This window comes from Centropristis striata, chromosome 2 (assembly GCF_030273125.1).
Source record: "Centropristis striata isolate RG_2023a ecotype Rhode Island chromosome 2, C.striata_1.0, whole genome shotgun sequence".
In the NCBI taxonomy this organism is placed as follows: Eukaryota; Metazoa; Chordata; class Actinopteri; order Perciformes; family Serranidae; genus Centropristis; species Centropristis striata.
Window position 1 is genome coordinate 12,383,057 of NC_081518.1, and position 19,256 is coordinate 12,402,312.

At 39.8% G+C, this 19,256-nt stretch overlaps 1 protein-coding gene across 1 annotated transcript; it reads left to right on the forward strand.

The window, feature by feature from the left end:
- The first annotated feature begins 1,104 nt into the window (after positions 1-1,104).
- On the forward strand, positions 1,105-19,256 carry dbndd1 (dysbindin domain containing 1). The gene is made up of 4 exons (XM_059324026.1): positions 1,105-1,581; positions 5,012-5,158; positions 11,389-11,526; positions 18,831-19,256. The coding sequence occupies exons 1-4, from the start codon at positions 1,551-1,553 to the stop codon at positions 18,983-18,985; spliced, it is 471 nt and encodes a 156-aa protein (XP_059180009.1). The 5' UTR covers positions 1,105-1,550; the 3' UTR covers positions 18,986-19,256.

The following is a 19,256-nucleotide window of genomic DNA, read 5'->3' on the forward strand; positions in this document are numbered from 1 at the left end:
GAAGTCTTGGAGAACAAGAACTGTTTGACATTCTTCGCCTGGTATTGAGAAAATGAGTTCAGGACTCTTCTATACAAGGAGTTTTCAGACGTGAGGGGGGAAATATTATACTTGTGAGCTTATAAGGATATTTGTAACTATAACATTTCAATTTTATGCAGCTTGTGTATCTTATATGTGATTTTTTATAACACTTTAGATTACAGCATGTAAAATTAAAGTATATATATTTAATAATATACATACATTTTATGGAAACAGGCAGCTCAATAACAAGCTGCACAGGTGTAATGTTTGCTCACCACCTTAGTTTAGCATGTTAGCATGCTAGCATCTGCAAATGAACACAGAGTAGCCTACAGATGAGCCTGATGGGAACGTAATTAATTTAGCAGGTAAGAAATTGACAAATTGAATTGATGATGATGCCAGATGTTCCGATAAGTATATAATTATTTGATGTAATATTTATTTTGGGGCCATTTGATGCCGTTTTCTAACTGGAAAAGACTTTGAATAACTCTTTGTTTTCTATTCTGCTTCTTGTGACATACTCTCGTCACAGAAGTAGAAGGAGGGTTTTACGATGATGGTGTAGTTGTAGTTTCTGGTGGTTTTACAGGCATGGCTACAATATCCCATGATTACCTGAACCCACCACTAGAGAGCGAGCTCTACCAACTGATTCTGTTCAGCAGAAAGAAGCACCATTTTTCTGCTTTTGTAAAGGTATGGACTTAACATTTTCATTCTGTTATCACAGACAAGCAATATGGGTATATTTATTATTTGTCATGTCCTGCTGTGCTTGATTGCCAAATATCCCTTTTAATCTGCCTTGGTTCCACCAGGAGCCACACCTGAGCTGTGTATGTAACATGAACTGACCAATCATCAGGTTTATAACTTAATTTGAAGTATATCCACAATTAATAATGTCACAGTCGTGCAGATACACACAGGGATACTTATTCACACGTGCGATCTCCTCCCTCCAGTGGTCCATAGACCTCCCTGACACCCCATTCTCTCTCTGTCTCAGTCTGGGCAGGCTGCCAGCTCAGCCCTCCCTCCCTCCCTTTCTCTCTTTCTCTCTCTCCCTCATTTGCCCTGGATCTCTCTCTGTGTATTCTGTACATACCAAGCCAAGCCTCACAATGCTGCATTTACTAAAACAAGTGGCTTAGAAATTTGCAGTGATGTCGCTGTTCCCAGAGCTCCCTCTCTGTGGTGGACTCGCTCTGTGAGGCAGTGCAGCACTCAGACGGCTCTGATGGCAGAGCAGGGCAGGTGGACTGAGCGAGAGGGGAAACCAGCATCACCTGTTTGGGAAATCTAGAACAACGGGTGACAAAAAAAAGAAAGAAGGAGGAGCAGAGAGTCTGTGGAGAGCAGAGGTCTCGTTGTGTCTACCCACCCACCCTACTCTCTCTCATATGCACACACACAGACACACTCTCCCTTCGCCTCTCCCTACTTCCCTCCCCGTTTGTCTACTCCACTCTCTAATGCTGGTGTGGTGAACAGCAGGACACTCTCGGCTGAGCTGCATGGAGGCACAGGGAGGGGCAGGGAGCCCAGGTAAGAGCCATTTTTTATTCTTTCTTTTGTCTGTGCCACAGCTTCTGTCACATTTGCAGAGTGTCTTTGTCTTTTAAATGATTTGTGCTTTGGCTACCATGCCTGATGCAAGTTAGTGTCTTTCTTAAAACAGCATGTTCAAATGTGTTAGGCATTGCATGGACACTTTCTAGATGATAGGGCTGAATAATAGTTAAAACCATGTAACTACATTTTTCTGATTGTCTCTGCAAGATTGAGTCACTGATATATATATTTGGTTTAAATATAGCAGTGCACCATGTTTTTTTTGTCTTTGATCATTTTCCTCTCCCAGCATCCAATTGTGGAGGGTTCATTTCTTCTTTCAAGCTTCATGTTTAATCTATTGCCTAGCAGTGCAGGTCTTTTTATATCCACACACTGTAAATCAACCATGCAAAAGCTGGACTGATGAGATCCAAATTGCAGTACAATAGTGGACGCATATGGCCTTTTGTGTAAAGGCCATCCAGAGTAGCCAGTGTTGTGTGGTAGCATTGCATGCCTCTGTGTTACTATTGCACTTTTGAATCTGCACATCCAGATGACTGCAATGTAGTTTATATATAGTCCAGGGTCAGTAATGTAGGGTATATAAGTCTCAAGATGTAACAGATGATAACATTAGCTTTCATAAATGCAAAGATGGCCATCTCATATTGAGAGGCAAAGAATAGTAGGACAGTTTATTAAATTCACCAAACCTGCAGTGTGCATTCAATCACAATTAAAATGTTGCTTTATTACTCGATTGTACCTTGGGGTAAAACAATGTCTCTGCAGCCACTATAAGGTGCAATTTCAGCAGATATAATCTTTATCCTGCCATGGCTTCATCCCACTTATCATTGTTTACAGATAGCATCTGAGCACTACATGTTCATCCAGAATTACCTGCCCATGACAAATGGGGATATTATTTGTTCATTACGATGAAATTGAATTAGAGAGAACATCATTATTGTGATGTATCACTGGACAGGGTCACAAAGTTTGACTTCTGGAGAGCAGTATTTGTAGCATGGCTGTTCCGAATTAACAGCCACAAATTAGCATTTTCAACCATCCTTAAGAGGATTAAACATGGCTGGAAAATGCAACAAAAACACCATAAACGGTTTTGAAAATTAATCCTGAAGTCAACATTTTCTTAACTCTTCCCCATGTTAATTAATTCATCTATTTCTAGAGAGATTTGTAATGGAATACTCATTGCAGAGTAAAAAAACCAAAAACATTGTAATAAAGTACAGAAGATGAGAGCAATCGCAAAGCAGAATTACCTGGAGAAAAGGGTGTTGAGAGGATTTTAATTCCTCCTGTCTTCGCTACAAATAGCCATTGATTTATTGAACCGTGACACTGAGTTTGATTCAACTTTTGGCAACCGTACACTACATCATTGTCTGTCTGTCTGTCTGTCTGTCTGGCTGTCTGTCTGGCTGGCTGACAGCAGGACATAGGGTCAGCCATTGCCTGAAAGGACCACATTTATGAAAGCTGACTGACTTTAATCAGCAGTAACTTCTATTCTTGTTGTTTTACTATAACTTCTTCACAGCCGTTTCGGCAGGTGGCAGCTAGATCAGGCCATCTGTGTGAGCTTGTCCTCCTTTGCAGGCAGATAATGCTCTGACTTTCTTGAAAGCTGTGTTCTTCTGTCACTGATAACATCTTGACTGAGAGCCAGGCTCATCTTCCAACAAAATACTCAACATTTGGGCATTATGAGCACACAAAACATGAGAAAAGAACAGATTTACAGATTTACGTTTTAGATGATTTGTCTATCTGTGGACTGAAACAGGATTTCTTTATATGACATATAGTAAAGTGATGTGTATTAGAAATGTCTGTACACAAATAGCTTATTAAAACTTTTTTTCCATGATTGCTCTGCAGCTCTAACAGCTAATTGCGCTCATGACGGCATTTCCCCAGAACAAAAAGCTTATTTTAGGGTTAATAGATAAGGTTGGAGCCTGGATGGAGGGGTGGATAATAAACCTGATAAATGGTAGAAAGGTCAGAAACTGCAGTCCTGCATGACTTCTATAATGACTGTTTGCTGAAGAAGGCGATGGAAATGGAAACCAAAGCTGCTGATAGATAGTCTTAATATTAAACAAACATTTCATTATAACAGCAGAGGTAACTTTATAATCTTTCAGTTTCTGTGGCGCCTCGCTGGGGAAATCAATCAATAGCCAGCGATGAATGCTGTGCTGCAGAATCCATCATGTTCTGGCTTGGCCTTGACTCTAACACACTTTTAATCTGAAATGAGAAATTCAACTGTCTAGGAGCATACTGCAAGAAGATATAGCCTCACCCGCCATCTGGTGATGCCCATCAGGAATCTGCTTTACTCCCACACGTCTTTCTATCAGCTCTGCCATCATTTTTGCAAAATGTTGCTCCATGCATACAAAGTCTGTATGGCAGTGTTTTTCATGGTAATTCCCCTTTGAAATGCCATTTTTTTCTAGTTTGTACTAGTTTAAATTTATTGTATAATTTTATCTGACAAGCTTAATTTGTTGCAACAAAAATAACCCGTCCTCACATCACTTCAGCCTCAAATTAAGATATTGATGTTGTAATTCAGTTCTCTGTATTCTTTCAGTTTAATGTGCAGCTTTTCTCCAATCCTGTCCTTACCTCACTCAGTCTTATCACATACTCCACTGTGTTCTCAGCTGTGTCTAACAGACCAGCAGAGTTTGTGCGTACGCCTGCATTTGAAGAGATGCTATTTTAAGTACCCACTATTTTCAGACTTTGTTAATACCCTGTGTGAACTTGTTTTTTTCTATTTTAATTGTGAAGCATCTTGAAGAGCGTGACCACTCCCAAATGCATTTTCATTATTGGAACATAACAACTGTTAAATTAGCTGTCTGCCCACCGCCAAGTAAACAAATCACCTTTCAAAGAATCACACATCTATAAAACTGTTAACACTGCGTATACACATGTAAATAGAAATTGATACAGGGTTGACAAACGAGAGTGTAGACTGTAAAGAATATATTAGAGGAAACAGATTTCGATATTAAGGCATTACAGTGGGCAGATGGTGCAGATACCTGGAGATTATTGTCAGGTTTAGATGTGATAATGAGTGAAAAACACAACATTGGTTATATAATAGGAGGATAATCACTTAGTCAATACTAAGTGATTTCTTCGCCTTAATTCCTCAAGATGTGTCTTTGTAGATTTTACTGCAACGTCCCAATACCTTAAATTGTTCTGGGTTAGATCTGGACCTGAGATTTACGGTTAACTAGAGCATATAATCCGGGATCTGTAATGTAATCTTAAAACCTGTGATCGATATCTCTTCATTTTTTTATTCCCTCTGCTCCCTCTCACTATCTCTCTCCCTGTCTGTGTGTGCTGATAGAGCCCAATAAAGACATCCAGAAGCTGCTGAAGCCCTCCAGCTCAGGTGACCTATCCAAGGAGTTGTTCCACCACCCAGCAGGGGAGGAGGAGGAGAGCGGCCTGTCGGGGCACACTGCGAGCCTGCTGCACATCACCGAGAAGAGACGTGAGTACTGGGGGACGTAGAGAGAAGGCGATAATAAGAATGTGAAATGGTGATTAATATTCATTGGTGGTAACGAGGTGTTAAAGGGTAATTATGGGTCCAAATTGCTTTGAGCAAGATATCTGATCAATAACAAGCGTCTCCAACACAGAAGGAGAGGAGGAAGGTTGAGTAGAGGGGCAGAGGATATCGTTAGAGGTGAATTTGATAGAAATTGAAGTACAGATCACTATGATGCTTGTCCAGTTGGTTTTTCTATTACAAATTTTCTGAAATACAGATGAAGCATTATCTTATTAACCCTTAATAGGGCACTCATTGAAATACTTGCAAATTCCAAATTTAAACCCTAGAGAATATATTACATACAGCCAGAATGTGTCTGACTGTGGAATGTGAAAAAAAAAAAACATATGGACCCGGGGGAGGGGGGTCATATTTTGAGAAAAAAGTTTACGAGATCAAAGTGGCAAATCTACAAGAAAAAAAAGTTGCAGATTTAAGAGATTAAAATGGCAAATCTGCGCGCAAATCTCATAAATCTGCACATTTTTTTCTTGTTTTTTCACTTTTTGCAACTTTGTACTCGAAATATTACTGGAAGAAATCCATGTGGTTCTACGACCTCACAGAGAGACATGGGGACCCAGTTTTGGATATCCACTGAAGTTACCAAATATAGTTCTTTGCCAGATAAAGGGTTAAAGATGTGCTTATTTGTATACATTTTCAGAACATGAATTTAAGAAAATGTTCTATAAATCAGGTTATGAATTAAACACGGTCACAGCATAAATTGGAATAAATTTGTTTTCAGACACAATCCACTGTTAATTGTGGTTTAATTTTCATTGTGATATGTTTTTGGAAGAGATTGATTAATAAAGTTTTGAGACCTTATCTATCAAGAATAAATCACATTGTCACAATCATTTCATGGAAGGAGATAAAAAATATTTTATTCCAACTTTATGGGCGACTGTGTATCTTTAGAATCTAGTTAGAATATAGTTAGAAATTAATTTTTGAAAGTTTGATGTATGTAAGTTCTACTGATGTGGCGAGTTCTTGAGGAAAAATGGAATTTAAAGATAAATATTGTAAAATTCCATAAATCCTGCAAGACCTTTAAAGGGAGTGTAAAAATTCTAACTATGAGCTGTCACCACAAATCTTCCAAAGATGACTACTTACATTGCAATAATTGTGTTTTATATTTTGTAAGTTTTCTGAAAATGTATTTTAAAATATGCAAATAAGGCATTATTGAATGATAACTTTTGGTGACTATATGAGACATCTACAGATAAAAATTCTTCTTCCACTAGTCTGGAAGAAGACATGCTATGGAAGCAAAATTGCCAAAATCACAGTTGACCAGTGTCACCTTAAAGAGAGTCTTATCAGTGACAGTCAATACTGGACCCATACAGTAAAATGTACATAATGAATCCCACATATGACTCTTTCATGTAACATTCAGCCATCTGTCATATCTACATCCTCGTCCAGTCGAGTCCAGGTTGATTCTTCTCTGATCTTTACTGCATTGAATGATCGCTGCCTATTTTGGGTTCTCTGGTCCCACATACTCAAAGCCTACTGCAGCTTAATCTTGTTTGAAAGACCTCGTTGTGCATCAGTCCCACACAGAGGCTTCCCTGTATGTGTCAGACTCAGACCCCAGTGCACAGAAACACAGACAGATACTGGGGCTACATGGGTGACAAGGCGACCTTTATCTGCTTCACTACCCAAACCCTTTTTCAGAGAGACAGCTCATCCAGAGGCTAATGTCTGTGTCTCGATGATTTAACGTGGCCCACTAAGTAGCTGTTCCACCTCGCAGGTCAGCTAATAGTATGTGAAGCAAAGAGAAATGAAAGGAAATATTCATAATAATCAAAATGATTATCCCTCTTATCCGAGTACATTAGTTCTATCTCTTTTCACTGAGAAAGAGAGAGAAATCACATTTTTTTTTAATTTAACTTCTCTTTATATTTTATGGAGATTATCCATTAAGGTTTTGTCCATAGAGCACACATTCACCATACAGCTTCATCATGAATGTCACAGAAACAAATTGCTTACTAGCGCTGCAGTTTTATCTCCAAAAAAGGGGGTCTGAGTCATGTTCAACATTTATTTTTAGGCCTGGAGCAAACTGCTTACCTTAAAATACAGAATATTTTAGTATCCCAGAAAGAAAACAAGTTGGCAGTTGGTTTGTGGAAACTAAATGACTGAAAAACAACAATTAGCAGGTAGAAAGGTTGCACTGATGCATGCAAACCTATATATTTATCTGCATTTATCTGCAGTGCGGATAAATTCTCCTTTGTTATTGCAATAGGTTGGATGGAATTGAAGATTAAAAATGTATGGTGACTGCTGTGCGGTAGTCTTAAAACGAAAAAATCTGTTTGTATTGATCTTAAATAACAGAAAGGAATGTGGGATTCAAAAAGTCTAGTATAACTTATTTCAAAGCTTAAATTAAAACATTTTGTTCAGCTCTGTTCCAGTAAACTATGCTTTAATCATCAAACATTTTCAGCTAACTTGTTTTCATCAGGGTGTTGAATAAAGCATGATGTACTGGAGTTTTGCTGCATTTTTTAGTGTTGATGCACTCAGTTGTGTGTGTGTGTTCCCAAAATTATAAAAAAAATACACTTTATTTACCTGTCAGTTGAACAATGCAACAGAAGATAACTGGACAAGTATGAACAAGTGTCTGCATGCTTAGTCACTGTGAGGGGAAAAAAACGCTCTTAACAGCATATATTGTTAAGAGAACACATTTCTTGGCATTGCGTGTTTAATGTAGTATCCTAACACCTTAGCCTTTCTCAATGGCCTTCACTCCATCATTACAAGCTGCCCGGGCTTGACGAATGACCTCAGCTCCCTGATGAAGAGAGCGAGAAGGATTACACAGATCCTACATGCAAGGCACAGCCCCTCTGTTCCCTTATCCCTTCTCCCAAATGTGAACTCCTCCCTCTTACCCATCCTCCCTACTCTTTGTTCCATCAGTTGAACCTTACTGTACCTTTCCTCATGCAGAGAGAGGAACGGAGGAAGAAAATGAAGCTTCTTTATAGAAGATTAAATTGTCAGCAAGCAAACACGCATTTGTCTTTTTGTGCTATTCCAAATTAAAGGAAACATTTTTCTTTTCTGTGAATTGATGGGGCCTCTATTTTGCATGCATAACTTCAAAGTCATGGCTATTATTTGTGACATTAAAGGCGTGCAGAAGAGAAAAAAATGAAATAAATTGTTGAAACCAATCACAAGACACAAATTTGACTTCACGTGTCACCAGGCTGTATGCATGCTGTAAGAACAGACAGTGGTCCTTTACATCATCCATCTGCTTTAGGCACCAAGTCTTTTTTCTTTTTTTTTATCTCAGCATGAATTCTCCATTGTCAGTTCTCCCCACTGGCGTCTCAAAGCTCCACTGATTGGCGCTGGTGATGGAGGCAGTTGTTTCAGTGCGTCTGCCTGGGAGAGAAAACGTACTGATCAATTATTCAAGGAGAAAGGGTGTGGAAGAAGAAAAAAGAGATGGGGAAGAGGTGCTTAAAAAACAAGCGCAGCAGAATGGGAATAACCTTGTAGCCAATTGAAAATAATGGCAGACAATAATGCAGTTAGTGTTTTGCTTTACATAATGCGTTCCTTCCTTCTTATCTACTTTCCGCCCTCATTCTTTAACATTTTCCTTCCTAGCAGGCTTCATCTCTCCCTCTCCTCCCATCATTCTGCCTCTCCTTGTTTCTCTTCATCTCCTCCTCCACAATTTCCAACCTCCCTGTTTCACTGCCTCCAGTTTCTTCTCTGTTCTTAAAAAGGGGGTCAAAAAGACTGATAGCTGTCAGCAGGCGCCTTCTAGCCTGAGGTAAAAGAAACATATATTCACAAATATAAGCAGGAAGCAAGTGGAGAAATATGAAATGAATAAAATAGCAGGTCCTATGTGTTTCTGTCAACCAGTAATTGCATCTTGCAGTGTTTCTACACTGAATATAATGAACCACTACCAGACAGCAGACAAAACAGTTCTGACTGTTGATCACTGCTGCTGTTTCATTACACGCTGCGCAGTGGTTAATGGTGTGGTAATTGAAAATGGTTTCGCTTAACGCTTTAATGAATTGCCATGTAGCTGTAGAGCCTTCACAGGGACAATATATTCTGTTACTGTAGAGGAGGAATGTGAAGTCGAGCCTCAATCAGCTCTCGATACAGTCCAATTTGGAAGTTTGAGATTTGCAGTGGTTGAAAAAGTCATCAGATCTTTTATTTAAGTAAAAGTACCACATTGAACTACTACAGTAAAGGTATTTTTTTAAGTATGTTTTAAAAGTAAGAAGTACCCAAGGCAGTAAAATGTCCCATGTGACTGTTATATTCTATTCTATATCATTTGATTATTATTATTAATCATGCAATAATGTAAAAAAAAAAAAAAAAAAAAAGCATTTTACTTTATTTGGTTGAGGTGATGCTCATTTTAAACTATTTTGCATCAGACTGTAAACAAACAATTCTTTTCATAATAGATTAATCTGCTAACTATTTTCTCTATTAAACAATCAATCAATTGATTCAATTGTTTCTTTTGTAAAAATGCTCAAAATAATGAGAAATACTGTCACAATTACTCAATTTCTCTCTTTCTTGAGTTCCCTTTGTTAATCTGCCCTCTTCTTTATTGTCATTCTCTGTCCCTGTTTCTCTCTTTTGTGGACATTACAATTTAAAAAATTATTTTCCCTGGAGCTTTTATATGCTGGCCACATGTTAACTGGCTTTATGAATATTCATGCATGTCATATTTACCTGGGTCATGGCCGGCATGTGGCCCAGCCCTGCTTATGAATATGACAGTGAAACTTGGTACATTTGGAGTGGAGCAGAAGGTTTGGGGTGATATAAAGGACAGAGAGAAAGTCAGCCTTTTTGTTTGATCTGTTGATCGCCTTTAGACTTTAAACTCCCAAGCTTTTATATTTTCATTGTTCATTTCTTATTTATATTCTATCATAGTCTCTGCTGCCTTATTTTTCATTCCACGTGCCTCCTGGCATGTCTGGTGTTGAGTGCTTTTAATATATCTGAAACATGGCAAACGATCAGCCACTGCTTCAGCATGACGATCAGTCTTTAAATCAATATGTGCTCTATCAGGAGGACGATGCTGTGACTCAGATGGAACAGCAGACAAAGAGCACCAGGAGAGTGGGATTTGCCTCTTCAACCTAAAGCATGATCTTAAACAGCCTGGAAAACAGCAGCCAAGTGACATAAGATAATAACAGCTTTCAACTTGTCACGTAACCCATAATTTTCTCCACAAAGTCACACCCACAAACAGCCAGTGAAGGGTTTCATTCAGACTTGACGTTGCATAGCAGACAGGCAATACACCTCCATCTGCCTCAGTGCAGTCTCCTAGCATCTCTCTCCCTATAATGGTAGATGAGTTCAGCTCTATTACGCAGAATTGGTTCCTAACTTGAGCGATGCTGAGACAAGCAGCAGAGGCTTTATGTACAGCGTCTGAATAATTTTCACTTTACATACATTACCTCCAAATTTCAGCTTTGGGGGGCAGCCTTATTGGAATGCAGAGGTATGTTGATGCACAGCACATGTGAGTTTGACCCTGTTGTGTGCAGCAGTAGTCACTCCTGCCTGCAGAGGAATCTTGTGCAGAAATGAACAGGTGCAACACACCCAGGGGAAAGATGGAGATCACAGTGCGTTGAAGAACTGGCTATTTTCATCTCCCCTGACTGTAGCTCTTGTTTCAATTCTTCAGTGACTGCCTGCATGAAAACACAGGTGTCATGCTGAGACAGAGACACTGTGGCTGCAGTGAGATTCAAGAAATCTGCCGCATGTGAAATATTTCTGACAAAGAGCACGCTTAGCTTTGCAAGAGATGTACAGATAAAAGTGAATAAAGAGTAAAACTGTCTTGAAATTGATTTTACAATAGTGCTGCAAGAGCCAGCTATTGATCTGATTATGAGTACAATGAAGATTCCAGAGTGTTATATGATGTGTTTAGACACTCTGTGTTGAGTATATCTGCAGTTTATCCCCCACTTCTTTTTTTTAAAGAGGTGCTTTTGTGATACACTGTGGATCATTTTAAATCCCCAACCTCCCTCCAGACTAATAGTGCTCTGTTTTCTCTCTCTTCATAGAGCCACTGAGTAGTGTGTCTTCTTTGGAGGTGCACTTTGACCTTCTGGATCTGACTGAGCTGACGGACATGTCTGACCAGGAACTGGCTGAAGTTTTTGCAGATTCCGATGAGGAGAACCACAACGAGTCCCCAGCAGGTAAGGCCTGCTAAAAAGAATTGTATATGTTCTCACAATACACACAAGTATTTGGACAGATCTGCTGCTCCCTGGCCCATGCACAAATATGAATTTATGCAAACACAAATCATTTGAAACTACTTCCTAGCATTTTATTTGCTTTGCATATTTTTTCCCTTTAAGTTTATTTTTAAAAAGCTTGCGTCAGTGTGTTGCTCATGATTGGCAATTAAGGCATTTTCCAAATTAATTTCCCTCTCTTCAATCCTTTACCTCAACTCACTGACTTTATTAGGACTGAAAATGCCTGCAAAAGAGAACATAAAAACTGTTATTCTCAGTGTGGTATTACTCAGTGACCCAGGGGAAGTAGAACATTCATATCTATGTGTATGTCTGTGTGTGTATGTGTGTGTGTGTGTGTGTGTAAGATAGAGAGTTTCACATCATTATTGGCCGGCAGGATCCTAAAAGGGCCTGCTGAGCTATAATGATTTAAAATGTCATGTGACTTCCTTCAGGGACTCATCAAGAAAACATTTTTTCAGTGTCTGGATGAATGCCTTTAAAAGGTTAAACTGCCCTTGTACATTTAGAATTGAATCATTCTGGAAAGCTGGAATGAAGGAAACAATGTTGTGTTGAGCCTCATGCACAAATGCATATTAAAGAGGAGAGACAGTTCACCCTGCGTGAGTGTCACCACAGCAGCAGGTACAGGATAAAGGGTAGCGCGTCTTCCTTCCGATTCGCACAAGGAAGCACAAAATCTTTTCCATGTTTAATTTATGACCTGTGAGCCTCATCCTGCATGCGGACAGTGAACTCTCTCCTCCTCCGATTCTCCTGCCTCTCAGCATGCACACAGGATTTCACGCCAGCTTAAGATTTAAAGGTCCACTGACACCACGTCTTACAAATATTGTGTATTCTGTGCATCAACTGTGCCAGTCAGACAGTTTGAAACACCATATTTTTCTTGATAAAAGTGTCAGACTTTCAATTGTGAAACTGTCATCGACTTGGGGTTGTAACCAATTCTTGTACTTTGGTTGAAAACAGGTTTAAAGTAAAAAAAACAAAACAGATATTCATCATAATGGTAACAATGACTTAAAAATGAACCTAATGGTGGACTCCACTCTTTATATATGAAGAAAAAAATAGTCAGTTTTTTCATATTATTTCTACATGCTTCTATAACTCTTTATTTCTCATTACAGCATCTCGTCCTTAAACAACAGCAGTGTTCTTACACTTTCTGTTCATTACTTATTTTCCATATCAAGGCGCAGCTTGTTAGGTGTTAGTTATGGTCTCAGTTGGCCATCTGTGCTATATGTTGCTGTCTGCAGCTCCACGGCCAATTATTTAAATGGGACAAAGTGGGAAAGACCCACTTTCTTTGTTTCTGAATAAAACTTTGTGTATTGTTGAGTGCAGTGTACTTTGCACTTAAGTAAAATGCCTTAACAAAACTCAGAAATCACTGTTTCATTTATTATGTTAACTATAACAAATTGACTAAGGCTCAAAGAGTTTATTTCTCACTGCTGCTAGCGTGAAGACAACTGTAGTGGAAAACAGATTTGTGGTTAGATAATCACCATCATGGCGTGACTAACTGAGTCACACTGCTGGAGATCATAGCAACAGATTTACTTTAACTTGCAATAAGATATATTTTTTTTCAGACTTGTGGGCAGCGGAAATAAGTTGTGAACAAAACTTTGACACATCATCACCTTAGGTTGATATGAACTTGTTTGCAAACAGTTTCTGACTAACACATCCAGCAATTATGGAGAAACACTCGACTTCTTTGTCGATGGAAAGCAGCTCTGTGTCAGTCTCTGAGTCAGTTAAGGCAAAAAATGATTGGAGTCATTAATGATATCTATGGCAGCAGTAATGGTAGAAACAAACAAAAGGATAGTCGGAAAATACATTGATGAAAAGGAATGGATGAATGAGTAAATTAAAAAATAGGAATAAATGGAGGCGGGATTTCAGTAAATTATTATGCTACAATAACAATGGGCTATTCTTCTCATAATCTCCTTAGCATTTTCAATCGTGTTTGTGTGTTTCCTCTTAAGACTGTGTATGTGTTTGCAGTAGTGTGTGTATGAGTTTGTTGTGGCTTTAACTCACCAACAATTTGAGAGATTTTTATGTACTGAATGACCTATTCTGTTGATTTTTTCTATGCAACTCATGCAGGTGAGTTGCTAGTTGTCTGAGCTGCTCTGTCAAAGTAATAACCAAATATAATATATTTTTGTCAGTCTTACTGTTAAATCTTCCAACAGTAATAAGATAAGAAGTTCTTTCAGATTCGATGCATCATTAGAGATCACGTTTCATTTATTTTTTTGATCCAGTCTATGGTTTTGCCATGATTTTATTCACTTCTCAAAGAATTTGACCAGCAAAACTTAAGCCTCAAACCACAACAAATTGCTTAATTATTCTAGTATCCATATTTACCTGGCTACACTCTCACGCTGTTCCCACAACCGAGCAGACTAAACAGTTTTAGCTTGTCCGCTCTCTCAGCTGTCCTCTCCAACACCACCACACCAAGTTCCCTCTTCCTCTCATCACTCACAGGTCACAGCTGCTTTTCAGTAGCCAGGTGCAGGAGATGCAACAGCCAAGAGGCTTTCAGTCCGAGGCCTCACATCCGCTGCTTTGCTTTCTGCTTATCAAGATGAAGCCCTGCTGTCAGGAAACATACAGCTGTATATCACTGTTGTGATGTTAAACGATTAAATTTACACAGCCTCAGATCTGTGACAAAAACAAAATCTCAACAGTAATTAAATGTTTGCACACTCAGAATGACATATCCAGATGATTAATCAGTTTTTAATGCTAATTAATAGAAGCGACAACCTCACAATGAGCAGCGTGTGTCATTCACGCTAGTATTTTTACCTGCAGAAGCTGAATAAAAATAGATCAACCATCTGAGAACGCGGAAACATTTCTTCCTTTTAGAAAGTCTTTAACCTTTCGACGTGAGACACATCATTTTGTGCAACGCCTTTCTTTAACTTCGCTTCAAAAAATCTCTCTCTTCTACCTGTGAGCCGTTTCTGTCTCGGCCCCACCACAGACAATCATCCGCTGCTTCACCCTCTGTCTCTCCGCTTGTCTTTATCCTTCATTCCCAATCTCTGTCTCCATGTCTGTCTCAGATACAGCTTGTGCTGAGGAAGGATAACAATCCAAGATAGACGCAGCCACCAAGATTGCTGTCTGCAGACAGACACTGTAGAACAACTGCAAAATGGTTTTGCATACAGGTCTACAAAATATATACAGATTGTTTTAAACTTTTGATGCTGTGAGTCCTTTTGGGGGGAAAATGTCCATCAATCATCTGATTTATTGCGTAGGAAATACAATAGGATGCTAATGTGTGATTGGATTATTTGTTCTCCACCGTACAGAGTTATTACCACATCACATGTCATTTGCAAGCATTCTCATTGTCAAAATACACTTTTCAGTGTGTTCATCTAACCATCAAAATCACATGAACAAAGATATTCTATTGTCCCATACAGATCTTGTGCTGTGCAGACAATGACTGGGTGGGCGTGTGTGTGAGAGAAAGGATTTATGCAAACAGCGACTTATTGCACAAATCTCAGCTGTGAGGACCAGCTGTTCTGTTTCATCTGGATTTCCCAAAACCTCCCTTATTATTCAGCCCTGTCATTTTCACGCAAGGCAATTTTTCAGTTTTAGTAAGTCGGTTTATTCATCCATAAAGTCATCAGTGAGTTCGGGGTGAAGGAGAATGAGAAGGAGTTTGATTTAATTAAATTGTGTCAAAGGTTGCAAATGTGGAAGTGTTGCGCTGTGCTGTGTGAGCATTATTCTCCATGGGAAAGTGCTGAGTGTGTGCCAGTGTGTTGAGGGCATGTAGGAGTTGAGGGGGAGGTTAAAGGGAGAGGAGAAGGGAGAGGAGAGGATGGGTAAGTGAGTTCATGCTAAATGTGGGTTCTTCTTGAATAATTCACTTTTCCCTCCTGGAAACCAAGCCTGGTCCTTCAAAGCCATTTAAACAGTATAATAATCTGAGTAACTCCACCAGAACATTATTTATAGATGCTTGTGTCTTGTTTGTTTTGATTACTCTGCTGTCTGTCTTCTATTTGTCCAGTCCTATGTTCCTGTCTTTCACATCAGATTGCATTTTCGTGGACAGTAAAACTAGTGAATTAGTGAATTGATCAGTTGTACTTCATAGCCAGAGAGCCGAGAACATACTGTACTTCGTGTTTCATCAAGCGTCTCGTTCTAGAGCAGCTCCAGAGGCGCAGAACAAAAGGCTGACTTTGTCCAGTTGGTTTGCTCTTTGTTTTATAGTCAAATGACTCTGATGAACCATAGAGTTTACCCACATCCCTGAAAAACTACCACAGGCATAGCTTGGGCCTCCTATTCTTTATTGTTGGAGCAGTAGCAGGGTTTTAACTGATGACATTGCAGACTATTGTGTTTCTGTCTGGTTGATTTTTCCTCATGTTCAAATAATGTGAGTTGTGTTTTAGAGCGGGTATTCGGTTTAAGGACTCGGCCAATGATGTTGTAGACAAGTAGGCATGCAAAGGGATGAAGTGATGCAGAAAATAGGGAGCAGAAACAGAAATTCATTGTCCATTTATAGCTTGTTTACTACAGTTGCTCTGTTCAAAATCCAACCTTTTTTTTTTTGTTTTAGCACATACTGCAGCGGCTCTTTCAAAGTGCATACTTTGCATGCAGTACACATACATCTGGGGAGTCTACTACTAATGATAATATTTCACCTTGAACTTTTACTCTCCTGCTCATGCATGCTGCACAGAGGATTGTGGATCAGAATAGCCAGAAAATTCTGGCTTGCATACAGGCAAATGCAACAGGATGCAGTAGAACATCCTGGTGTTTTCTGTGTAGTGCATTTGACATACTATGTATTCGGGCATGCCAAATATTTTTCTGGCATACTTAATAGTGTGGTAATATGGGGCTGAAAAGTAAAGCAAATGTTGAAGCGTCAAAAACTGCAGTCCCTCAAATTGCCACTTTAAGACTACACAATAGAGTCAATCTCCATGGACCCTGATGTTAAAATCCCCATTTTTGGGATTATCTGAGTGTGAGGAGGAGTCCAGTACTGCCAAGAGGGCAAAGCCAAATCCACAGAGCCACCCATTTTGAGCTTAATTTTGGCTCTTCAGGAACCTATGGGTGACTTCAGAGACTACATCCATATTTTATTCAGTTTATGATTGGAACGCACTCACCGTTTCCCAAGAGGATGCATCTCTGATGGGGTTTTTTGTTTGCAGTGGAAGGACAGAAAGATCTCACTGGAAGCACAACTCTTCAACAGACAAACTAAAACACAACAGGCAACACCCGAATCAGTGATGCAGATGTTTCCAATCTGCTGTTAAACACCTGCAGTGATGCCACTGCTTGGGTTGTAGCCTGAAGAGAAGTATGTTAAAAAGCTTTCTGCAGCAGCTTTCTGTCTTGGGTCATTCTGTGGTTATTAATTCATTCATACTTTAGGACCACACTTTTTATAGACCATCTATATGTAAAGCTCCTTTGAATGTAAAAGGTCAGTTGCAGCCCAACTCACTGCGTTTGGGGCTGCTTTGGGCTTTTATAAGACATTACAGATCATTATCTTGAAAAAAAATCCTTGACCCAGTTCACAAACACCGACTGAGCTGATGATTGCACTGATTGTTTACCATAAATGGGGTTAATGAGAATCGTCAAACGCTTTGCATTTACTTATAAACGCAAATGTAACAGTTGTTTTTCATATGCCTTCACAGGTTTTCTGTCTCAGAAACATTAAGTTATGCAGCAACACGCTGACTGAAGAATCTGATGGCTGCTAGCCAGCAGCACAGAAGGAATACAGTGCAGTATCCCATAGCTCAGGGTACTCTGTGCATGTGACTGCAACCGAGTGAGAAAAGTGAAAGTCTATGTATGTTGTGGGGAGGTATGTAGTACTTTGCATCTCAGGGGTGCGAATGTACTTCACTGTGTGTGTTTCAAGTATTTTCCTGAGTGCATGTCTTTCAATTAGATTTCAGGACAGAAACAGGCCAACAGAAATCTGAATGGAAAAGCACCAAGCTTAACACACACGTAGCACACACACACACATTTATATAACCACATAAACACAACAAGCAGTCAATCAGCAGGTGTTCACGGCGCTTGCTGCAGCAGACTCCTTCCTTCATGCTGCTGAGGAGGTTGTTGTCCCTCTAATTAAAATCCAGTGGAGACGCCATCAATCTTCTGAGATCAATATGTCTTTCCTGCCTCCCCCTTTCTCTTCCTCTTTGTCTCTCAGTGTCTAATGTGTGTGAGGATCTGGATGTGGCTCTGGGGAGAAATAAGCCTGCAGGTACTCAGAATGACCTTCACTTAAGAGACCCAACATTAGACTGGAAAGTGTGAGGCGGAGCGAGCAGCCAGCTTTCTATCAGTCTGTCCCTCGTTTGCCTTTGTGTCCTCCTGGTAGGTTGGACATCACCACCAAGTGGTGTAAAGCAGCAATGACCACCTTCTATGTCTAATATTGAAAAGACAACAAAAGAACAGTTGGTTTAAGCTAAAACGGTACACTCAGATGCAAATCAGTTAAAAACTGTTTCTTATTTACCTAACTTTCACGCTCTAGAGGAATCCCTAAAAATGTAATCAATGTGATCCCAAGAACATCAACAACAGATTGTGAGGCAATGGGCCCCACCACCTCTCCTACATATGAGCAGAAACACAGAAATTATGGTAGTCTTTCCTCTTCGTCGTTTTGAACCTGTTTTTTTTTTTTTTTTTTTTTTTTTTGGGGGGGGGTTTACTGTGTCTTCGTAGTAATTTTGGTTAGCTACTTTTTTTTGGTAGTTTTAGGTTTTTTGTAGTCATGTCATTTCTTTGGGGGCTTTTTTTTTGGGTTGTTTGTGTTTCGTGACATTTTGCAGGTCAAGGCCAGAGGAGCTCTTGACACTTTGGGCCCCTAGGCTCAGTAACCTTGAATGAACATTCTGAGGCCTGTCCAGAAATGGCTGGTATGCATGTGTGTGCAAGCATGCCATTTTCACTAAAGGCTTGGCTGAAAGAAAGCAGGAACTCTGTCTTGCAAGGCTTCTAGTTGTAAATCCCTTTTAGCAGGTGTAGAGCTATGTATACTAATGCCAGTAAACATTTTCTTTTTCTGTTTCCATATTTGTATCCACCAACACTCTGGATTCCTGTTATTAACAAGTCATTGTGTGTTTGGTTCCCAGGTTCCCACCAGCCTGTGCTGCCCAGAGGTGGGTACATGCGCTCCCCCTCGTGGACGCGCTGCAGCAAAGTCGAGCCCCCGCGAGAGAGAAAGCACCACAGCGACTCGGACACCGCAGAGCCCTTAATGAAGCTGGAGAGGCCAAAACAGCCGTGATGTGAAACCACAAAGACCACAGCGAGAGAAAAAACCCAGAGCCGGACAGACACAGCCAGAGCGAGAACACAACGCGGACCAAGAGGCCCCCATCTGTCACTGTGCACTCACAAAATGTTTCATGGTGCTGACGAGTTCAGGATGAGCTCTGGACAATGTGCTCTGTACTCCCAACTAAAGATGTTGAGATGTGCAATACACATACTCTCCTCCTCCCTCCCTTTCCCTCCCGTCTCCTACTGGCTCTCTCTCACACACACATAAACACGCA

Bases quoted from the DNA above. Each gene is read 5' to 3' on its own strand.
- dbndd1 (XM_059324026.1), top strand. From the start codon at position 1,551: ATGGAGGCACAGGGAGGGGCAGGGAGCCCAG. The intron at 1,582-5,011 runs GTAAGAGCCATT...GTGTGCTGATAG, and splicing joins GGGAGGGGCAGGGAGCCCAG to AGCCCAATAAAGACATCCAG. The intron at 11,527-18,830 runs GTAAGGCCTGCT...TTTGGTTCCCAG, and splicing joins CCACAACGAGTCCCCAGCAG to GTTCCCACCAGCCTGTGCTG.